This window comes from Mixophyes fleayi, chromosome 1 (genome assembly GCF_038048845.1).
Source record: "Mixophyes fleayi isolate aMixFle1 chromosome 1, aMixFle1.hap1, whole genome shotgun sequence".
Lineage (NCBI taxonomy): Eukaryota > Metazoa > Chordata > Amphibia > Anura > Limnodynastidae > Mixophyes > Mixophyes fleayi.
In genome coordinates, this window is record NC_134402.1 from 146,408,818 (window position 1) to 146,430,635 (window position 21,818).

Here is a 21,818-nt window from a genome sequence, read left to right on the forward strand (position 1 = left end):
AAATTAAAGAACAACGGGGAAACTGGATATCCTTTTCCCCTTGACATTTTTATTTTTACACCTGTTACGTCATTAATCAACAAAGAAGTGGCAGGTGATGTGTAATAGAACTTGGCTTAATCGTTAAAGTCGTTACCAAAATGTCTATAGAGTAGAGATGTTCACTGACACTGGTTCTGGTTTTGGTTTTGGTTTTGGATCTGGATTAACTTCGTGTTTTGGCTTTGGTTTTGGCAAAACCGCCCGTGCGTGTTTTGGTTTTGGTTTCGGATCACATATTTTATTTCTAAAATCCCTATTTTTTTTGCTAAAATCACATAATTTTGCATTTTTATCCCCCTACATTATTATTAAACTCAATAACACTAATTTCAAGTCATTTGCAGTCACTTTTGACCACTCACATGTCACAATATTATTTTCATACACTTTCAAACAAAGACTGCAGCAGTTCTAGCCAGTGATAAGAAGAAGAAAAAAATCCACCTCTTATGTGTGGAATTATTTTTACCCAAATCCTGACAACAGTTGTCTAGCCATTTGTAGTATTGTAAAGCCACAGTCAGTAGAGGTAGGGACCTTAGCCATCTAGGTACCTCATCCATGTTACGCCATTTGAAACGAGTTCATGGAAAGCTTTTGTGAAAATCAGAAACTTATGCTAAAAAAAACAAGCAGTCCAGCATCAGCTACCTCTCTTCTCTCAGCTAGATCCCAGCACCTGCGATCTACACCCCCAACACCTTCCTAATCAATATCCTCACAAGTGATCAGAGTTATTCCTGCATCCAAATTTATAAGGTGAGATGATTCCTCCCCTTTTTATTTTCAGAAGAATCCTTGAGCATTAGACCCACTGCTGCTGCTCCTGCTGCTGGGGATGGATCTTCAGTAGATCAAGAAGAAGACTACTAGTAGTTTACAACAATTGACTATTAAACAATTCTTTGCAAGAGGAAGCAAGTATGAAAGCTGTCACCCAGTCGCAAAGCGGATCACAGACGCCATGGCGACTATGCTAGTATTAGATCTGCGTATAATATCCACTATTAATGCAGCTGGTTTTAGACAGTTACTTGAGGTCTTCTGTCGCTGTTATCAAATTCCATCACAACACCATTTTACTAAAAAAGCTTTTTCGCACCTCTACCAGAAGGTACGTAAAAATTTTATTATTGGGCTTCAAAATGCCATTCTAACCACTGTACACTTAACCACTGATATCTGGACAAGCGGAACTGGGCAAACTAAATATTATATGATTGTGACAGCCCACAGGGTTGGTGATTTGCCTTCACCGGCAGGGACAGCAGAATGTACGCAAGAACGTCGCATTTTTCAGAAGCAGGCTACTCTGTGTATCATCTGCTTCACTAAGAGGCATATTATTATTATTATTATTATTACTATCGTAGATTTTTAATGAACCCCCGTGCTCCACAGCGCTGTACAGTAGGGAAGACAAGGACATAAATAAAACAAGACATACATAAAACAAGAACAGACAAGGCAGACAAAATGAATGCAGACAAGAAAACAAAGGGTATGGAGGACCCTGTTCATTAGAGAGCTTCAATTCTAAAGGGAAGAGGGCACAGCTGAAACAAGAGGAGCAAATGTGTAGCTCAGAGTGGAGATTGGGATAGTTGTGAGGGTGCATTAGTGTGAATAGTGTTATCAAGGATAAATGTCACCTTTAAAAAAGTGATGGGTTTTCAAAGAGCATCTAAAGATTTGAAGGCTGTGGGAAAGTCTGATTGAGCGTGGTAGTGAATTCCATAAATGGGGAGCAGTCCGGGAGAAGTCTTGAAGGCGGGAGTGAGAGATGGTTATCAGAGACAAGACAAGGAGCAGGTCAGAGGTAATACCGTTGACAATCTGTTTGAAAAACTAAGGGATGTCATTGCAACATGGCTTATCCTTCTTGGACTCTCCTGAGGATATGTGGTTTCTTATGGCGTCACCAATATTGTTAGAGCATTACAGAGGGGGAATTCCATCACATTCCCTGTTTTTTGGTGGTACAGAACTTTTTAAAAAATAACAATGACATGAAGGAGATGCTGTCTGTGTCCCGAAATATTTAGGGTCATTTTCGGGATTCTGTAACAGCATGTAGGAGAATGCAGCAGCTGCAAGAAGCATAGAATTTAGGGGGTATGTACTTTAGTTTTGTTTTGTACAAGGGGCTGAAACCACTCAAAGTAGTCACCTGCGAAGAGAGTGCAGACACTGTTAACTTCAGTCAAGTGATTACCCTACTTAGGGCTAGATTTACTATCAGGCGTGTTTGTAAATCCGCCGACTTTCGGCGGATTTGGCGGCGGTTTAGCCATCGCCGGATTTACTAAGGCTAAACCCGCCGTCCAAACGGCCAAAAATGATGTTTCCAAACCCGCCTCTGGGCTAGATTTACTATCAGGCGTGTTTGTAAATCCGCCGACTTTCGGCGGATTTGGCGGCGGTTTAGCCATCGCCGGATTTACTAAGGCTAAACCCGCCGTCCAAACGGCCAAAAATGATGTTTCCAAACCCGCCTCTGGGCTAGATTTACTATCAGGCGTGTTTGTAAATCCGCCGACTTTCGGCGGATTTGGCGGCGGTTTAGCCATCGCCGGATTTACTAAGGCTAAACCCGCCGTCCAAACGGCCAAAAATGATGTTTCCAAACCCGCCTCTGTATACATCGCCATGACGGTTTCAACAATGTTCAACATACAAACAGCCGGATTTACTATTAGGGGGTTTATAAAGCCGCCGGAAAACCGCCATTCAAAAGACCAAAATGAAAGCGCTGCTTGTGAGCGGCGTGATGGTTCAAACAGTGTGCTGTTTCAGGTATTTTGCCAATCAGACCATAAGAGAAAGGCCTATTTCATGTCCAATGACCCATTAGGACTGTGTATAGAAAATGGGCAAAGTGTCATGGAATTTCAGGCTACTGTTTTTTTTTTTTCCATTATTTTTTCACCCAGTATGATTGCATAGTAAAATCTCATTTCACCTTTCCTTTTCTAGTTGTTTTGCACTTTCCAAAAAACCACTAGAATACTGTTGCCTCAAAGAAACTAGGATGGGAATTGTTGCATTACATAGTTAACCCTTATTTTAATGCTAATGCAATCCACATGTGAAAAATGGTTTTTCTGCCTGAAGCAATCACAGACAATCACCGTCTATTGCCCAGCAGTTAATCATGATGCTTACAAAAAGGGCCCCTCATTATTTGGCAGGTGTGGGGTTGTTGGAGAATGGCTTTTGCAGGTAATGTGGTGCATTCTTGCCAGTGTATGTTTGCAGCTTTTTACCTGATGGAGGCAGAAAGGCGCCAGGAGGAGGAGGATGAACAGCAGTTGGCATCTGTTCCGCGGAGCCTGCAAAGACCCCGCACTCCACGTGCATTTCCAGTGCGTTTGAATCTGGAGTCTTTGGCTGATGTGGAGGTAGTACAAATGTTTCGCCTCAATCGTACTAACCTCATGGCACTGTATGAGCAAGTGAAGGATGATTTGGAGCCTACAACCAGCCGCTCTAATGCAGTGTCAGGACTACACAAACTACTGTGTGTAGTTCACTTTTTGGCAACAGGTTCCTTTCAATCTGTGTCCTCCAGAGTGATTGGCATAACGCAGCCGACATTTTCAAGGCATTTTGGACAGGTTTTAGGTGCCCTTAAAAGAGTGTGCCCTAGCTATATCAGCTTCCCCAGCCAGGAGTCACAGTGGCATGAGCTCAAGGGAGCTTTCTATAGGGTCGCAGGTATCCCTAATGTAATGGGTGCAATAGATTGCACTCATATTGCCCTGAGACCACCTCACCACAGGGCAGAGGTTTTTGTTAATCGCCATCATTACCACTCCCTGAATGTGCAGGTTGTCTGCGATGCTAACCAGCGTATATTGAGTGTTGTTGCAGGCTATCCTGGGTCATGTCATGATGCCTTTATCCTGAGACAGTCTACCCTTTATGCCAAATTTGAAAGTGGTGAAATGCCGGAGGGATGGCTTTTGGGTATGTACTTTGCATGTTTTATATATCCCTTATCCTTGCTCAAATGGACTCACATATGCTAACTGCTGTACAACATGCTCAAAGTAAATGGGAGCTAACATTTTACTTTTATTGCAGGAGATTCAGGATATGGGTGTCGCTCCTGGCTCATGACTCCTCTGCTGCATCCTCAGACTCCTGCACAGCACCAATACAATGAGGCACACATAACCACTAGAGGTATCATAGAACGTACGTTTGGACTCTTGAAAACCAGGTTCAGGTGCCTTGATAAATCTGGTGGGGTGCTTATGTATGCACCTGAAAAGGTATCTGAGATTGTCCTGGCTTGCTGTCTGCTGCATAACCTGGCTTTACATCAACTTACCCCACCGATTATTGCAGTAGACAGTGAAGAAGAAGGGGTACGTGTCACATCTGGTGATGTGCAGACACAGAGGGCGGAAGGGAGATTAGAGACCGTCTAATTGCAAACTACTTTACGTGTAAGTACATAGTATGAAAAACATTTTTTGCTACAAAATGTGTTTTATGTGAGTGCAATTTTAGTATTTTATTTTAAATGTTTTGTAAATTGGAACCTTTAAAAACAGGATAGTGTGTACTCCTCATGTGGTAAATATGAACATCCCTGGAATGTGACAGTCAGAGGTCAATGTTTAAGTGAAATTAGTGCATAGTTTTTAAAACATCAGTATACTCTTGTTTAATTAGCAGAAAAGAAACACTGACACCATAGAAATTTAACTGCATTTATTGCAGAACACAATGAATAATAACGTATAATGCTTACGCAAACTTGTGAAAACATAAAGCAATAATAATTATTGCACTAGCGACGTCTTTTTGCAGGCATATCACAATGCTTGGTGCCACTCTCTCCCCTCCCTCGCCCACCCCTGGTGCGAGCACCTCTCCTTGGAGGAGTACTCTGTACAGATGTGCTAGGCGTACTAGCGGTACTGGTGGTGGCTGAAGAGATAGGTGCCGGTAAACGGGCTACAATTTCTGAATGTAGTTGCCCTGCCAGCCGGGTCACATTGGCATTCCCCTCACGTACTGTGGAATGTAAGGCCTCCACAGCCCCAGTCATTTGGGCCAGCTGCACATTGGTCTGTTCTAAAGCTGTTGCCAGACGGTTGATTCCAGCAGGGAGTTGACTATTGGAGCGGTGTATCCGCCTCAACTGGGCCGCAATTTGGGACATGTGGCGAGTTTGCCTGTCCATGAATAATGTCTGTTGCTGCTGGAATGCGCCAATAGACAGCGCCATTTCTCTGGCTGGGTCCATAGGTGCAGGTGCAGGTTGGTGGTGTGATGGTTCAGCAGGGCCAGGTGAAACTTCCTGGAGGCCAGACACAGGGGCATCCACTGTTACCAGGGTGATGGTCGTTTGATCCTCTGGCTCAGGGGACATTTCCAATGACTCCGCCTGAGGTGGCTGGTATGAAGAGGGCCCTGTGTATGAAAAATGACGGTAAGTATATAGTATATAATAAGTTTGTATATTGCATTCTGAACACTGGATAGGAAAGAATATTCTTTAGCAACTACAGATTCTTTCACAATGTTTGCATTCCTGATTTCTAGTCCTATGCTATCTGCTTACGGATGCACTTATTATCCTTTTAATACCCATTATCATTTGGACTGTGTAGTACATGCTGGGTTATTTTGACTAAACTACATGCTATAAAAAGTGGAGATGTTGCCTATAGCAACCAATCAGATTTTAGCTGTCATTTTATTGAATGCAATAAATAAAGTAAAGGTATATTCTGATGGGTTACTATAGGCAACATATCAGTTTAGTAAAATGTAGCCCAAACTTCTCATTGCAAACAATTAAAAAAAAAATAAAAAAACATTGACAGCAACATTTGCACAGAAAATCAATTAACTCCATTATTTCTCTCCTAAACAGAAATCACGCACCTGCTTGCTCGTCTGTGCCCGAATCTCTCGCTGAAGGTGGAGGTGTAGGTCTGGCACTGGGACTGAACTGCGGTCCTGGCGATTCTGGATGTATTAGAAAAAGCATACAATGTATTTCCAGAAAAAAACAATTTCCAAATATACTGTTTATTGCACAAATGTGTTTGCAATTTTTGTATATTTTTTTCTATGAGAAAAAAAAACCTTTACAAACTATTAGAGGCAAAAATACACTTTGAAAATCAAAAAAAAAAAACAAATAATAAGAAAAAACGTTTGCAAAGAGAAAAGCAGTTTTAAAAAAAGAACAGCAGTTTTAAAAAAAGAACAGCAGTTTTAAAAAGAGAAAAGCAGTTAAAATACTGTTAGGGTAAAAAAAACAAATAACTCACCAACTACTTGGCCAAAAGAGGGCGAGTCGGTGTCCTGGACATTTATGCCCTCTACAATTTCAGCCGGCATTATCTGGCGCAGCTCCTCCTCGTACGTGGTGTACTCCATACGAAGTGGGGGGCCACCACCCGTGCGCCTTGTCGACCTCCTTTCCTGGGCCATCTTCTCTTTAAGCCTCCTCTTAATATCAGAGAAGCGCTTGCGGCAGTGTGCCACTGTCCGCTTCAGTGGGCCCACCGCGTTCACGGCATCACAGACTCTCCCCCACAGTTGGTGACGCCGCCTTAGAGGAGTCCGGGCTGCCAGGTTCCCTAGGATGACCTCGTAGCAGGGAATGATGTTGTGCACCAACACACAATTCTCATCATGTGAGAAGCGCACATTCCTCCCTGTCTTGGTCTTCCTGCCCTGTCCTGTCTCCTCAACCTCTCCCTCTCCCTCCTCTGACCCCTCAACCTCCATCTCCCTCTCCTCAGCCTGTTCTCCCCTCCTATCTCTGGACATTTTTACCCAGAAGACAGAAAAACACAAAACACTGAAGGACTTACAAACACAAAGAACAAACTACACTACCTACAGACACACTCTCCACACAGTCACACACAAGTAACACAGACAAAGGACAAGTCAAATACAAAAAATAAAAGACAGAAAATAAATGAGAAAATAAATGTACAAAACAGGAAAAAACCACAGGACTACTCACACTTCAAACAGATATCGCTCCACCAATCCACCAAACTCCAACTCTCAGCAAACCACTATCCTCCAAACTCCTCTCACAAAACTCCTCAAACCCCTATCAAAGAAAAAGTGTCAGGCCAGTGGTTTATATAGGGCTTGTGATGTCAAATCTCCTGTTTTTTAAAATAGCCAATAGTAACAGGCCAGGAGACAGGTGTAATTTTCAAAAAAACCGCCTTTACACAAAAGCGCCGTCATTTAAAGCAAAAGCGCCATGTTCTATTCAAAGCCGCCGGCGGCTTTGAGCATTACATCCCGCCGTTACATCGCCGGCGGCTTCAAATTGAAGCTGAAATGCGCCCATTAGTAAATCCGGCTGTTTGCAATGCAAACACGCCGGAAAACCGCCGCGATGCATGGCGGTTTGAAGCCGCCATGCATCACGCCTGATAGTAAATCTAGCCCTTAGACTTTTTGAAAAGCAGCAAAAGAAAATGAAGGAGAAAATTAAACAAAGCAATTCCGCTAATTAGATTGGATTTGTAGATTAAGTACTTTATTTGCTTCGCCAGGATCCAAGAGTTATCAACATCTTGAAATCTGATCATTACATTTTGGCAACTGTGCTTGATCCTAGGTTTAAGAGCTATGTCATTTCTTTCTTTCCAACTGACCCAGATCTCAAGAGATGCTATGAACTCCTGGTCAGCAAGCTGACAGCTCAAGTTGTACATGACACAATGATGTCTCCTCCTTCAGTTTCTCTGGAAATTGCTGCTAGGAAAAAACATAGCTTTCCCAAGACACCCAGTGGGGATGCAGATGAGTCTGCACAACATTTTGACATTTGGTCTGGTCTAAAAGAATTGCACAAAAATCGTGACAGCTCTTCCGTAAAATGAACTACAAATTCCACGAGAAAGGCCATTACCGGCAATTACATCAGACTTCTGTGATAGTGAATTCCAGCGGGGATGAATTAGTATTGTTTGAGGATGATGTACACACTGATGAGGGTGAATATGATGACAGTGTAGATTGCAGGTGCTGAGATCTAGCTGAGAGAAGGGAGCTAGGTGATGCTGGTATGCTTGACAATATTTAGGATAGAATGGCATGTTGTCAATTTTATGTTTTTCTACAGTAAACTTTCACCTTTATAAGAGAGGTGTTTTTTTCTTTAAAAAAGTTCAAGCTTTTTATTTACATTTTGGTTTCCCTGATTTAAACCCACTATGCACTTGAACATAGACTTGAGCACATGAGGTAGAGTATCATCATGACTGAGGCTGAAAAGTGGCAAAAACAATGCCACCTCTCCTGTTTCTGTATGAGCTATGGCACAGTAGAATGTCACTGGAGACTTGTAAGAACACTGACAGCCCTATTATTGCAATTTCTGTTTCAACACTGAACCCTGACACCTCTCCTGTTTCTGAGTGAGCTATGGTACAGTAAAATGTAACTGAAAATTTAGACCAAGACTGCCAGCCCTATTATTTCTATTTAAGCAATGACAATTAGCAATGGAGCAATGGAGCTCTCCTCTTTGTGTGTTACTTATATAACACAGTACAATGTCACTACAGATTTAGAAGACAAAGCCTGTCAGCCCTATTATTTGTATTTCATCAATGACAATTAGCAATGGAGCTCTCCTCTTTGTGTGTAACCTATATAACACAGTCCAATGTGTCTGCAGATTTAGAAGACCAAGCATGCCAGCCCTATTATTTGTATTTCAGCAATAAAAATTAGCAATGGAGCTCTCCTCTTTGTGTGTAACCTATATAACACCGTACATTTTGACTGCAAATTCAGAAGACCAAGCCTGCCAGCAATAGTATTTCTATTTCAGCAGTGACAATTAGCAATGGAGCAATGGAGCTCTCCTCTTTGTGTGTAGCCTATATAACACTGTATAATGTGAGTGCAGATTTAGAAGACCAAGCCTGCCAGCAATAGTATTTCTATTTCAGCAATGACAATTAGCAATGGAGCTCTCCTGAATGTCACTGTAGACTTTAAATAAAACTGCTGCCCCTCCTTTTTCTTTTCTACCTATGATGCTGCCCAACTACTCTAGAGACTGCCAAGAACTATGCTAACCCTTCTGTGTCCCTTTGTGAAATGGCGCTGGATCGCCGTGGAGGGCGGTACTTATAGGATCCAGAACTCGCGAGATCCAACGATGTAATGATGATGTTTTGCCTCGTTTTCAATTCCGTGGGTGCGCAAAAGTAGTGAGCCGACTCGGTTCTGCTAACTTCGGGTGTGTTCGGTTCTCAGGGAACCGAGCCTGAGCATCTCTACTATAGAATAGAACCTCATGCAGATACGGCCATGCAACTGAGTCAAACAAATTTTGAACATCCAAACTAAGGAGCATATTTGAGGTATGACGTGAGGTTGGTGCAACAATTGCAGAAATTGACGACAGGAAGCAAATGTCAGTTGGTGGTATGTTAACAGATAAGGAAGAATAGTTTGCAATCTACTGGCCTTAATCTTTGCCAATTGCTTCAAGTCCAAATTAAGGAGAGTGATATGAGCTCTCTAATTGGGGGGTCTTTTCCTGGTTTGGGGATAAGTACTGTATGTGCAACATTAAATGAGGGGTAAGACGTATAGTCCCTGTGTTTTGTGCGAAAAAACTCCAACAATGTGGGGCATTTAAAGTATTCTTATGTGAAGCTGTCCGGTCCCAGGGCTTTATATAATTTCAGGTTAGTGATTGCAGAATTTATTTCTTGGTTGGTGATATCCACCTCAAGCGTCTCCCTTTGCTCTGTAGTCAGTGGAGGGAGGTCCGCCACTCTCAACAGCTTATGAAGTAATTGATCATTAAGCGAGATGCCTCTATAGAGTTTTGAGTAATAACTCTGGAAAGCTTCAACTATTTTCACTCATTCAGTGATAAGCATGGGGGACTGTGCTGATATAAAGTCACTATGTGACCTCTCCATTTCTGATATTTAGCCATGCTGGCCAAGTTTTCCAGCTCTGTTTCCCCAGCTGAAAAATTTGTTTCTAGTGAAATTGATTTGTGAATTTGCTTGAGAAGTTAGAAAACTTTCTAGTAATTGATGTACTTCCCTGTATGTGGTAAGATTAGCCTTTGTCAGGCCAGAAACATAATTATCATAAGTATCAGCTGATGTTTTATTAAAGGATTCATAATTTTCCCTTGTGGTTCTGTTTATGTGGCCCCTCCTGACCGCTTTTGAAGCTTCCAAGAACTGCAGAACTTATCCATGCTCCTATAGGAAGGAGGTACGCTATTAAATTTCCTTATAATCACCAAAGAGATAAAGTTATTAAAGAAAGTTAATATATATGGTAAATAGCTAGCTAGATAAACTTTCCCTCAATGAGATAAAACCACTACATTCTAACTAACAAAAATACTGGTTATATCTGGAAGGAAATTGTGAGCTGAATTAATACCCTTCGGGTAGCAAAACCAGTGAAGTGTACAATTATGCAGAGTAATACATAAAAATTTGTGATTGTGATTTTAAATATAGTCACAGATTGAGCACCAATGTTTGGAAACATTTGTACATCAAATACATATATTGTCACTATACGTCTAACTTTAAAAGCAATATTACCAAGTGATTTAAGCACAAAATATTATTAGAAAATCACTAAATAACCAGCTTATAATTGAGAAGTACATATGCAATAATAAATTACCAAAGTAAATAGTGAAATGAGAATGCAAAATACACACACAGACATATAAAAGTAAGTGCAGGAGAGGGACAGACAGCAGAAAGTAATAACCAATACAGCTAAATCTGACCCAGTTCAGAAGCCAGATGGTGGCAATATCCCGGAAAGGTGACAAGGATCCTGAGAGTGGTGCAGTAAAGGGAAAGTCTTCTCCTAAGTCAATTACACCCTGTAGCGCAGAGTAAATATGTAAAATTAGCAAACCCTACATTAAACGCTAAAGCAAGAAATTATTACAATTCCCTCACAATATCCGGTAAAGAGAAAATAGATGTGTGAAAAGTATAAACATAATTAAACTGCAGGAAGCAGATTAATCCTACAGTCAGGCTTGAATGGATACTCACTAAGAATATGGAAACCTGAAATCTGAGGAAGAGGCAACTCACCAGACCTAAACCACTGAAATAGGCCGTCAGTATGCAGCCAGAGCAAAAGCGGTGAGAAGCAGTCACAAGGCTGTTGATAAGTGCAGACAGCTTCGCTCCTTGTAGCAATGTTAGCAGGAGAGTCTCTCTGCCTCACACACAATGAGTGTCAGTATGTAGAAGTCACTTAGCGCTGCCAATGAACCATGAAGCAATCACTGCGCCTCATAAATAATAGCGTGGACACGGTTGTTCTCTCAGACAGCGATCGCTGTGCGAATCACCACCAAGTAGCTCCAAAGGAGCGCTTACCACTGGTAATCAAGGTAAGTGCATCTATGGAAAAAATGCAGACAGGACCACAGCTCTCCCAGAAATAGTGGGAGAGTTGTGGTTATCCAGATTGGGATCCTTAGTCAATAGCAGCACCTTATTACAAGGTACTTTCCAGCTGGAGCCACACTTTTTAAAATTGCTGGGACAACCGTACTGGATTAAACCATCTCCCTCATATACTCTGATGGTTCAATGTCAGATAATAGAATAGTGCTGACATCTCGCATGCTGTTTGGGGCCAAATATAGCACTCTGACTGGTCAAACACATATGCCATGGTGGTAATGCATGTGGTAGCAGGAAAGAAAGTCACCCTCAAAAGTTCAAATTGTCGCACACATGCAATCCTAATCGGGTACTCAAAAATAATTAGAGGCCGAATTATAGTCCAGACCCAACAGATGTAGATGGATTGCCAGGTGATGTGCAGAAGGGTGTTAAAATGCGGCCATTTGGGTTGCACCGCCCACCATCAGTTTGTAAGTATTATAGTTATAAAAGTACCACTTTAGAGTAAAGAAGGATTTGTATGATTGTAGCTTATGAAATGTGTTTATATGTCAAAAAAAAAAAAATTATTTGGTTGACAAAAGATGATTACAAATATTCCTTTTAACTATCACAGCTGCTTTATGGGAACAATCAAGTCACTGTTCTCCCTTATACACATTGTAATACAAGCTGAAAGAAGACACACAGGGATGAATTCATCATGTCTCACTGGTTGGTTGTCAGCCATCAGTAGGTACCACATTTTGTCTAGTTATTCAGCAAGAGAACAGCGTGTTTCTTAAGAAGCACTTAACTCCTTTGTTACTAAAGAAACCTGGATCACCATTACATTTCTAATGTAGACTGTTGCTGGGCAGTGTCGACTACTATTCTATGTGGAGGTATTATACTATCAGAAAAACAAATGACAAATTAAAATAATACATTCTATGACTAATACTGAAACAGATGTGTTTACATTCACTGTCTTACAAAGCAAGAAATTAAAACTGAAAACATGAAAAAAAACATTAGTTAATGAGCAGCTAAAATGTATACACTAAATTTAGTGCTGTTTCTGCTTTCACTGGTCATATGCATCTAGTGGTGACGTAAAGTTTGCATACTTGTAGATCTACCATTATTCCTGATTTTATATAATCTATAATATATAATTATTATATAATTCTATATTATATAAAATATAATATATAACTACTTCAGAGTTATATACTAGATAAAGACCCATCGATTAACAAATAACAAACTAAAATGAAAAATGTGTGTATTAAGTGCTTAAGAATGTTTGGAAATGACCTGGATGTCTGAAAGGTCTTTACTGTTGAGAAAAGAGAGAGATGGAAGAACAACAAACCCTGGTTTTAAATAGTGGGTGGCATCATAGGATGAGATCGTACGACTGTGTGGTTGCACAGCTTACATATCCACAAGAGCTTATTAAAAGTCATATTTAGAAGGGAATTCTCCAGTTCCAACCATTGTTTATGATGTTTATGGAAATGCCAGTCCAGGATTTTTGTTGATCATTCTAGCATTATAATGCTGTACCTTGATTTGTCTCCTCAAATAAATTTGATTATATATTTCAAGGTTTTTAAAAAGTTACAAGGGGCTTGCATTAACAGTGATTGAAATAAATTCAATAGTATCATCATCATCCACATTTATTTATATAGCGCCAGCAAATTCCGTAGCGCTTTACAATAGTACTGGAAGCAATTTAATTTTATGCTTGTACATCTGCTAAACCTCAAAAGTTGGGTATATCCCAATTGTTCTGAACAAGATGGACCTTTTGTATGAGAGGATTGACCATGGAATATGTGTTCAATATGTATGGGGGACAAAAACGATTAAATGTAATGTTTTAAGTAAGTTATATGCTGTGACAAGAAAATGATTATAGTATAGCATTGGAAGACCTGCCGGAATTTCCCAGTGATACACTGGGAGATGATATCCATGAGCTTTTTGTCGATCAGGGGGTCATCTACCTTGAAAATAATACCCATATCTTTAACACAATTGTTTTCACAAAAGAATACCATAATTGTTTGTCTCTACTTGTCTAAGTAGCTAAGTAGTGAAGGGGAAATCATAATAGGGGAGGGAGAAATAGGATGATGGAGAAAGAGGAGGAGTTTGAATAGAAGTGTTGTGATATTGAATAGGAGAGAGTGCAAATTGAGTAGGTGTATGATGGAGAGATGTGAATGAATGTGTATTAGCTCGGGTAGGTAAACAAGAGTGGAAAGGAACAATTGATCCAAATGGTGCAGGGTAATCTTGAAACAGCAAATCATGTCACATGTTCTCTCAGGCCCAGCAAAGCTACCTGTACATCATCCATGTCTGTGTGACAGTGTGAGTCACACAGAAATGCAGTACGGTGAGCAGAAATCAGTAATTTTACCATTTACAATAAAGTGATCTGTGCTATTGCCTGATCAGACTGTAGCTAAGTGCAGCACAGGTTGACAGCAAGCTTTAATTTCTCTTTGGGTGAAGGTTCATGTTAATTTTGCAGATGGACATTGTGGCAAGATGGACTGCCTATGCCACCCTGTCTATTACGTTGCTGGGGACCGGTTTGTCTTGCCTTCCCGTCATCTCAGTTCTTTATCCCAAATGCACCCTCTAACATCAGTAGGACGGGCTTAGGCTGCTGCCACCACTGGACTCCTTAGCAGCATCTAGAACAGTGTTCTTCTGGGTAACTGTCACTGATAATGTATCCCTTTGCTGGTACACCTGGGCTGGTACCTCTGACCTCTTGCTTTCAGATCAGGGTTGCTGTGGATGGTACCCCTGGCCTATCACACTGGCCAGAGCTGTAGGTTGCGGGCAAAGCGTTGGTACTAGAAAGCTGGGTCCAAACCTTAGCACAGCCGGAAATGGATTAGATTTGGGTCTAATTTGCACGTCACAGGAATTACAGCAGGGGAGATGTTGTAAAAGCAGGATCTTGAAGCAAATTATGTTTATTAGCTCAAGTGTCCTAACATGGACATTTCACACTGGTTTAAGATACCAGTGATCAGATGGAACAATAATGATACATTTCAGTACAAACTAGTGCTCTATTTATACTAGAGATGGTCACTGACCCCCGTGTTTTGGTTTTGGATTCGGTTTTGGATCTGGATTACCGTCGTGTTTTGGTTTTGGTTTTGGTTTTGCAAAACCGCCATTGCGTGTTTTGGTTTTGGTTTTGGTTTTGTTTGGTTTTGTTTTGCTATTTTTTGGGAAAATCCATGTTTTTGGGCCTAAATTAACCCAATTTAGTGCTCCAACTGTTTTAGAGACAAGTAATCTAATTGTTGAGGTAATAAATCATCCAAAAAAACAGTTTAATTCTTCGTTGGTAGGCCTATTCTACACACAAAACAGATTGTCTTCCTCTCCATCTATGCATATTGGCAATGCAGCCATCGTCTTTGAATGTATATTACACCCTACACTTATAGTTAAATATGTAAAGAAATGGAAAAAGCCAGTTTGGTTTCTGTCTCTCAAGGCCCCCCTCCACTTGTATAAAATACCAAAATATTCAGCCATTATAGACTGTACAATATTAATTGACATGGAGAAAGCCAGTTTGGTTTCTGTCTCTCTAGGCCCCCCTCCACTTGTATAAAATACTAAAAAATTCAGCCATTATAGACTGTACAATATTAATTGACATGGAGAAAGACAGTTTGGGGTCACTCTGTCTCTCTAGGCCCCCCTCCACTTGTATAAAATACCAAAAAATTCAGCCATTATAGACTGTACAATATTAATTGACATGGAGAAAGCCAGTTTGGTTTCTGTCTCTCTAGGCCCCCCTCCACTTGTATAAAATACTAAAAAATTCAGCCATTATAGACTGTACAATATTAATTGACATGGAGAAAGACAGTTTGGGGTCACTCTGTCTCTCTAGGCCCCCCTCCACTTGTATAAAATACCAAAAAATTCAGCCATTATAGACTGTACAATATTAATTGACATGGAGAAAGCCAGTTTGGTTTCTGTCTCTCTAGGCCCTCCTCCACTTGTATAAAATACTAAAAAATTCAGCCATTATAGACTGTACAATATTATGAAAAATGGACAAAGCCAGTTTAGGGTCACTCTGTCTATGACACCCTACCCTTAAGGATAAATTGCCCTAACAGCAGCCTTTCAAGATGGTATGTGATATGGAAATGCCACAAGTCCCTTTCCTCTTTGGGGGTAGATTGCACCCTACACTTACATAGAAAGTTTTAAAAAGATGTTATCGGCATCATCTTCAGCTTCATCCTCACCCTCATCAGTGTGTACGTCATCATCACAGACTATCAATTCATCGCCGCTTGAATCCGCCATTAGAGAACAGTCAGTGCTTGGATGTCTTGGATGGTGAAGGCCTTCCTCGTGGAAGATGTAGTTCATTTTTATAAACATCATTTTCTCCACATTTTTGGGAAGTAACCTTCTACGGCGATCACTGACTAAGTTCCCTGCTGTGCTGAACACTCGTTCAGAGTACACACTGGAGGGTGGGCAGCTTAGGTATTGCAAAGCAAGTTTGTACATGGGTTTCCAAATGGCCTGCTTTTCTTCCCAGTAAGGAAAGGGACTGTCTGACATTTCCATATCAACTACCTCTTGAAAGTAATCCTCCACCATCCTTTGCATGTTTATACTCATATTGGATGGAGTTATGGGCAAAGTGACACATTTTTTTGAAAAATCCTTCAAACCAGCCCAGATGTTAAATTGTTCTCGTCTGCCCCCTGTGTCTTCCCTGCTTCTTTTTTGGAAATTTAATTTTTTACGAGCAACAGCTTGAGAAAGTGAAGGAGGACACGTCGTCAAGCCGAGGCCCAGTTCAGCGGCCAACTTGCTGAGCAATAGCTCCTTGCAAAAGTTCACATCTCGCTCATTTACAAGTAAAGACTCAATGTAGGTTTTAAACCTTGGATCAAGCACAGTGGCCAAAACGTACTGATCCGAGTTCAAGATCTTAATAACTCGAGGATCATTGTGAAGCGAATTAAGTACTTGATCGACAAGGCCAACATACTTTGCTGAATTGCTTGCTTTCAGCTCCTCCTTCATTTTCTCAAGCTGCTTTTCCAATAGTCTAATTAAAGGAATGACTTGGCTCAAACTAGCAGAGTCTGCACTGACCTCACATGTCACAACTTCAAATGGTTTCAGCACCTTGCACAGCACTGAAAGGATTCCCCACTGTGCAAGAGTGAAATACATCCCCCCTCCTTTCCCAATGTCATGACTTGTGCAATATGCTTGGATGGCTTTGCGCTGTTCCTCCATCCTCTGAAGCATGTACAGGGTGGAATTCCACCGAGTTACCACCTCTTGCTTAAGTTGGTGGCAGGGCAAGTTAAACTGCTCTTGGAGCTGCTGTAATCTCCTACATGCTGTGGCTGAATGCCTGAAATGGCCTGAAATTTTACGGGCCACCGAAAGCATCTCCTGCACCTCACGGTTATTTCGTAGGAAGCTCTGCACCACCAAGTTGATGGTGTGAGCAAAACAGGGAATATGTTGGAAATCACCCAGCTGTAATGCTCGCACTATATTGTTGGCGTTATCTGAAATGACATACCCTGGGGAGAGTCCGAGTGGTATAAGCCATGCATCAATCACATCTCTCAGTTTGCGTAACAAATTGTCAGCCGTATGCCTGTTAGTGAAGCCGGTGATACAAAGAGTGGCCTGCCTGTGACAAATGTTACGTAGTGGTGTACATGCTGCTGCTGTTCCTGCTGGTGAAGGTGAATGACCAACCCAGTGGGCTGTCACAGTCATATAGTCTTTGGTTTGGCCACTTCCACTTGTCCACATATCTGTGGTTAAGTGAACAGTGGGCAGAATGGCATTTTTCAGCGCAATCTCTACATTTTTACACACTTTTTGGTATAGTTGTGGAATAGCTTTACGGGAGAAATGGTGTCGCGATGGAATTCTGTAACGCGGACACAAAACCTCAATTAACTGTGAAAAACCAGCTGCGTTTATTGTGGAGATTGGACGCAGATCTAACACTAACATTGCAGCCATGGCGTCTGTGATTCGCTTGGCGACTGGGTGACTGCTGTCATATTTGCTTCCCCTCGCAAATGATTGTTTCACAGTTAATTGCTATAATGTAGGACTGCTCATTTTATTCACCTGCCTCTGGGATGACGATTCACCCCCAGCAGCAGCAACAGCAGCAGCAGGACTAACGCTTTCTTCAGAGGAATCAATAATAGTGCCGGAGTCATCCAGCCTTAAGTGGGATGCCGGGCTAACTCCGAGCGCTACTGAGGATATTGATGAGGATGGTGTGGTGGGTGTATTTTGTAGCCGTCGGTATGTCGGTGAGCGGAGGGTCTTAGCTGATGAGGGAGTGCTTGTATTCTTTTGGGAAGAACTTTCAGCTTTTCCCAACACTTTGCCATGAACTCTCGTTAAATGGCGTAACATAGACGAGGTTCCAAGATGGTTAAGGTCCCTCCCTCGACTGACTGTGGCTTCACATACACTACAAATGGCTATACAATTGTTGTCTGGATTTGGGTAGAAATAATTCCACACATAAGAAGTGGATTTTTTTGTTTTATGCCCAGGCATGACAATGGCCTTTTTCTTGTCACGTGCCAGAACTGCTGCCACTGGTGCAGGACTTACACAAACAACCTCATCCTCATCAACATCCTCATTAGCGCCCTCGTCGCCTACACAAATCTCCCCCTCATCCTCTTCTAATTCCAAAGTGGCATCCTCAATTTGGGTATCACCGGCTACACTCGGGCTATTAAGGCACACATCAGCAGAATGCTCACGATTAGACATCCCACTGTTGGATGGACTCTCCACAGGGATTGTTGTCATTTGTGAATCAGAGCAAATATTCTCCTGTAATGCCTCACTGGTATCTTGCAGCTCAGCTTTGACGCGTAACAGTAGTTGTGCACCAATTGTAGCCTGGGTAACTTTTTGGGATCTGCCACTAATAGCCAAAGGTGAAGGCCTCATTCTCTCTTTGCCACTGCGTGTGTAGAATGGCATGCTTGCAATTTTTTTTTTATCGTCACTTAACTTTTGCTCAGTTACACTTCTTTTTCGCTTCAATACAGTAAATTTTTTTTTGGTTTTTGTTTTTTGCACTAATTTGAAAACACTCTGTTGTTTGACATCGCCTTGGCCAGATGACGTACTGGGAACACTAACATCAGGACTGGTGACAGAACCTGGTTGCTCATTTAGATCATATGTGGACTGCTTTGAATCCATTCTGAGCGCAAACCACTGGGGAGTGCTAAAAATTATTGAGTAGATACTGCTGACAGATATGACTTTTGACAGCCAGAAATATTAATGCACAATTAGGGAGGACACCCCAAAAACACTGAGGAGTGCTAAAAATTATTGAGTAGATACTGCTGACAGATATGACTTTTGACAGCCAGAAATATTAATGCACAATTAGGGAGGACACCCCAAAAACACTGAGGAGTGCTAAAAATTATTGAGTAGATACTGCTGACAGATATGACTTTTGACAGCCAGAAATATTAATGCACAATTAGGGAGGACACCCCAAAAACACTGAGGAGTGCTAAAAATTATTGAGTAGATACTGCTGACAGATATGACTTTTGACAGCCAGAAATATTAATGCACAATTAGGGAGGACACCCCAAAAACACTGAGGAGTGCTAAAAATTATTGAGTAGATACTGCTGACAGATATGACTTTTGACAGCCAGAAATATTAATGCACAATTAGGGAGGACACCCCAAAAACACTGAGGAGTGCTAAAAATTATTGAGTAGATACTGCTGACAGATATGACTTTTGACAGCCAGAAATATTAATGCACAATTAGGGAGGACACCCCAAAAACACTGAGGAGTGCTAAAAATTATTGAGTAGATACTGCTGACAGATATGACTTTTGACAGCCAGAAATATTAATGCACAATTAGGGAGGACACCCCAAAAACACTGAGGAGTGCTAAAAATTATTGAGTAGATACTGCTGACAGATATGACTTTTGACAGCCAGAAATATTAATGCACAATTAGGGAGGACACCCCAAAAACACTGAGGAGTGCTAAAAATTATTGAGTAGATACTGCTGACAGATATGACTTTTGACAGCCAGAAATATTAATGCACAATTAGGGAGGACACCCCAAAAACACTGAGGAGTGCTAAAAATTATTGAGTAGATACTGCTGACAGATATGACTTTTGACAGCCAGAAATATTAATGCACAATTAGGGAGGACACCCCAAAAACACTGAGGAGTGCTAAAAATTATTGAGTAGATACTGCTGACAGATATGACTTTTGACAGCCAGAAATATTAATGCACAATTAGGGAGGACACCCCAAAAACACTGAGGTGTGCTACAAATTATTTAGTAGATACTGCTGACAGATATGACTTTTGACAGCCAGAAATATTAATGCACAATTATGGGGGACACCCCAAAAGCGCTGGGGAGTGCCAAATATGAAGAAAAAATAATAAACCTCTATCCTCCTCTCTGCACTAGCGATTTTGGTTAGAGCAATTGCAAGAACAATATGGTATTCTCTGTCCCTGCTCTAATTAGCCTATGACTACACCCTGCTCTCTCCCTCTGTCAAATGGCGATGGATTGCTGTGGAGGCGTGTATTTATAAAGTTGAAGTATCGCGAGAACCGAGTCCCGAGATCCGACGACGTCACAATGACGTTCGGCCTCGATTTGGATTCGGAATGGGCGGGAGAGTACCGAGCTGCTCAGCTCGGTACTCGGATACCCAAAGTTCGGGTGGGTTCGGTTCTCGGAGAACCGGACCCGCCCATCTCTAATTTATACACATTCTGACACACATGTCAGCAGGGAATAACGCTGCCCCCTGATCCTATGTGGCTCCGCCACGTCTGAAATATTCCATCACATCTCAGGATGTAATCTAATCTTGAATCTAACACAATTTAACTTACAAAAGTCAATCTGTGAGTTCCAAAAACTTGCTGTGATTTCCTGCATCCTCTTTTAGAGACATAGGAATCCTAACAGCAAGTTTAATTAAAGCTTCCTGTGCCTTCAAGTTATAGCATGTGTTGGACACTCACACATCAAAAGGTCTAATTAACATAGGAATAACATGGGGTCCTTTCTTACGACAGTTGCAGAATACACATTTCCTCCCCAACATAGGACTCAGAAATGTACTTATTTTTTTATTGTCTGTACTTTGGTATAGGAAATGTATTTATTTCTAATACACAGTATCAAGAATCGGTACATTTCTAATTATATAAATTGGCACACTGTGCTAATAATTTAAATATATTATTACAATTAGTTATTTATAAGTGATCCAGCCACAGACCTGTCTTCTATTGACTTTAGAATTATATGTGATCAGTGAATATGATAAGGCCTCTATCTTGAGACATTGGATTTAGCAAAGGTATTGGATATCTTTTTATAAAGCTCAGTCACAGCTAAATATCCAAAACAAATGTTAATCAAAAAGTGTATTTTAGACACTAGAGCCACGTGGATAATCTGAAAAAAAGAAAAATACAATACAAATATATGGATTAGAATTATTTAGTATAATTGACTACCTTAAACTTAATACAAACCATCTGAAAATGTGTACAAATCATAGCACTGAAACTAGCTATATGCATACTCATATTTAAAACATGTCACCTCCAAAGTGAATATTTTATTCTAATATAATAAACACAAAAGATTTCACTTGTGTATTCCTGGTACTGCAAAATATAGAATGTTCTACTTGATTTATAGGTCAGCGCTCATCAATTATTATGAATAAAGAGTTGTAAATGCAAGGAAAAATCTATTACCACTATTGTAACTAGCATTTTATATGCATTCTACATTTTCTTTTACTTATTACATCAAACGTGTAAGAATGGGATAGTTTGCCTCTGCTATATTGCACAGTATGTGCTTTTAATATTCCACTTATATATGTGATGTAGAGAGATAAAAAGAACAAAGCAAAAACGAACAGCAGGAAGTAACGTAGTATAATCAGCAGAGTTCTCCCATTCAGATATTGTGGGTCCTATGTAGAGTTGGACGCAAGTTACTCTTACAACATAAGCATAATTTGCATCTCATAGTTTACTCTGTGTCTTAAAATATGTGTAACTCTGAATAGTACACACAAAGTACACATTAATTAGAATACGCTTAAAGCGTTTCCTATGTTAAAAGCATATTAAATGCTCTAAGCATATCATAACAACCAACCAAGTTGTAAGCCCGATAAATAAATAGATTTTTAAAAAAGAGCATGTGTAACAATTTAAATGAA

At 40.8% G+C, this 21,818-nt stretch overlaps 2 protein-coding genes across 2 annotated transcripts in view; one reads left to right on the forward strand and one right to left on the reverse strand.

Annotated features, from left to right (window-relative positions):
- The window catches only part of STPG2 (sperm tail PG-rich repeat containing 2), a 629,437-nt gene that overhangs the window by 433,677 nt on the left and 173,942 nt on the right, over positions 1-21,818 (forward strand). The gene's annotated exons all lie outside the window — the stretch shown is intronic.
- Positions 4,844-7,163, reverse strand: LOC142104629 (uncharacterized). The gene is made up of 3 exons (XM_075189417.1): positions 6,339-7,163; positions 5,947-6,030; positions 4,844-5,469 (listed from the first exon to the last, which is right to left on the reverse strand). The coding sequence occupies exons 1-3, from the start codon at positions 6,841-6,843 to the stop codon at positions 4,844-4,846; spliced, it is 1,215 nt and encodes a 404-aa protein (XP_075045518.1). The 5' UTR covers positions 6,844-7,163.

What these genes read in the sequence shown, in the direction of transcription:
- LOC142104629 (XM_075189417.1), bottom strand. Translation starts at nt 6,843, where the DNA reads ATGTCCAGAGATAGGAGGGGAGAACAGGCTGAGGAGAGGGAGATGGAG. An exon ending in CTCTTTTGGCCAAGTAGTTG is followed by an intron (nt 6,031 to 6,338) that starts GTGAGTTATTTG and finishes TAATACATCCAG; the next exon opens with AATCGCCAGGACCGCAGTTC. An exon ending in GGGCACAGACGAGCAAGCAG is followed by an intron (nt 5,470 to 5,946) that starts GTGCGTGATTTC and finishes TTTCATACACAG; the next exon opens with GGCCCTCTTCATACCAGCCA.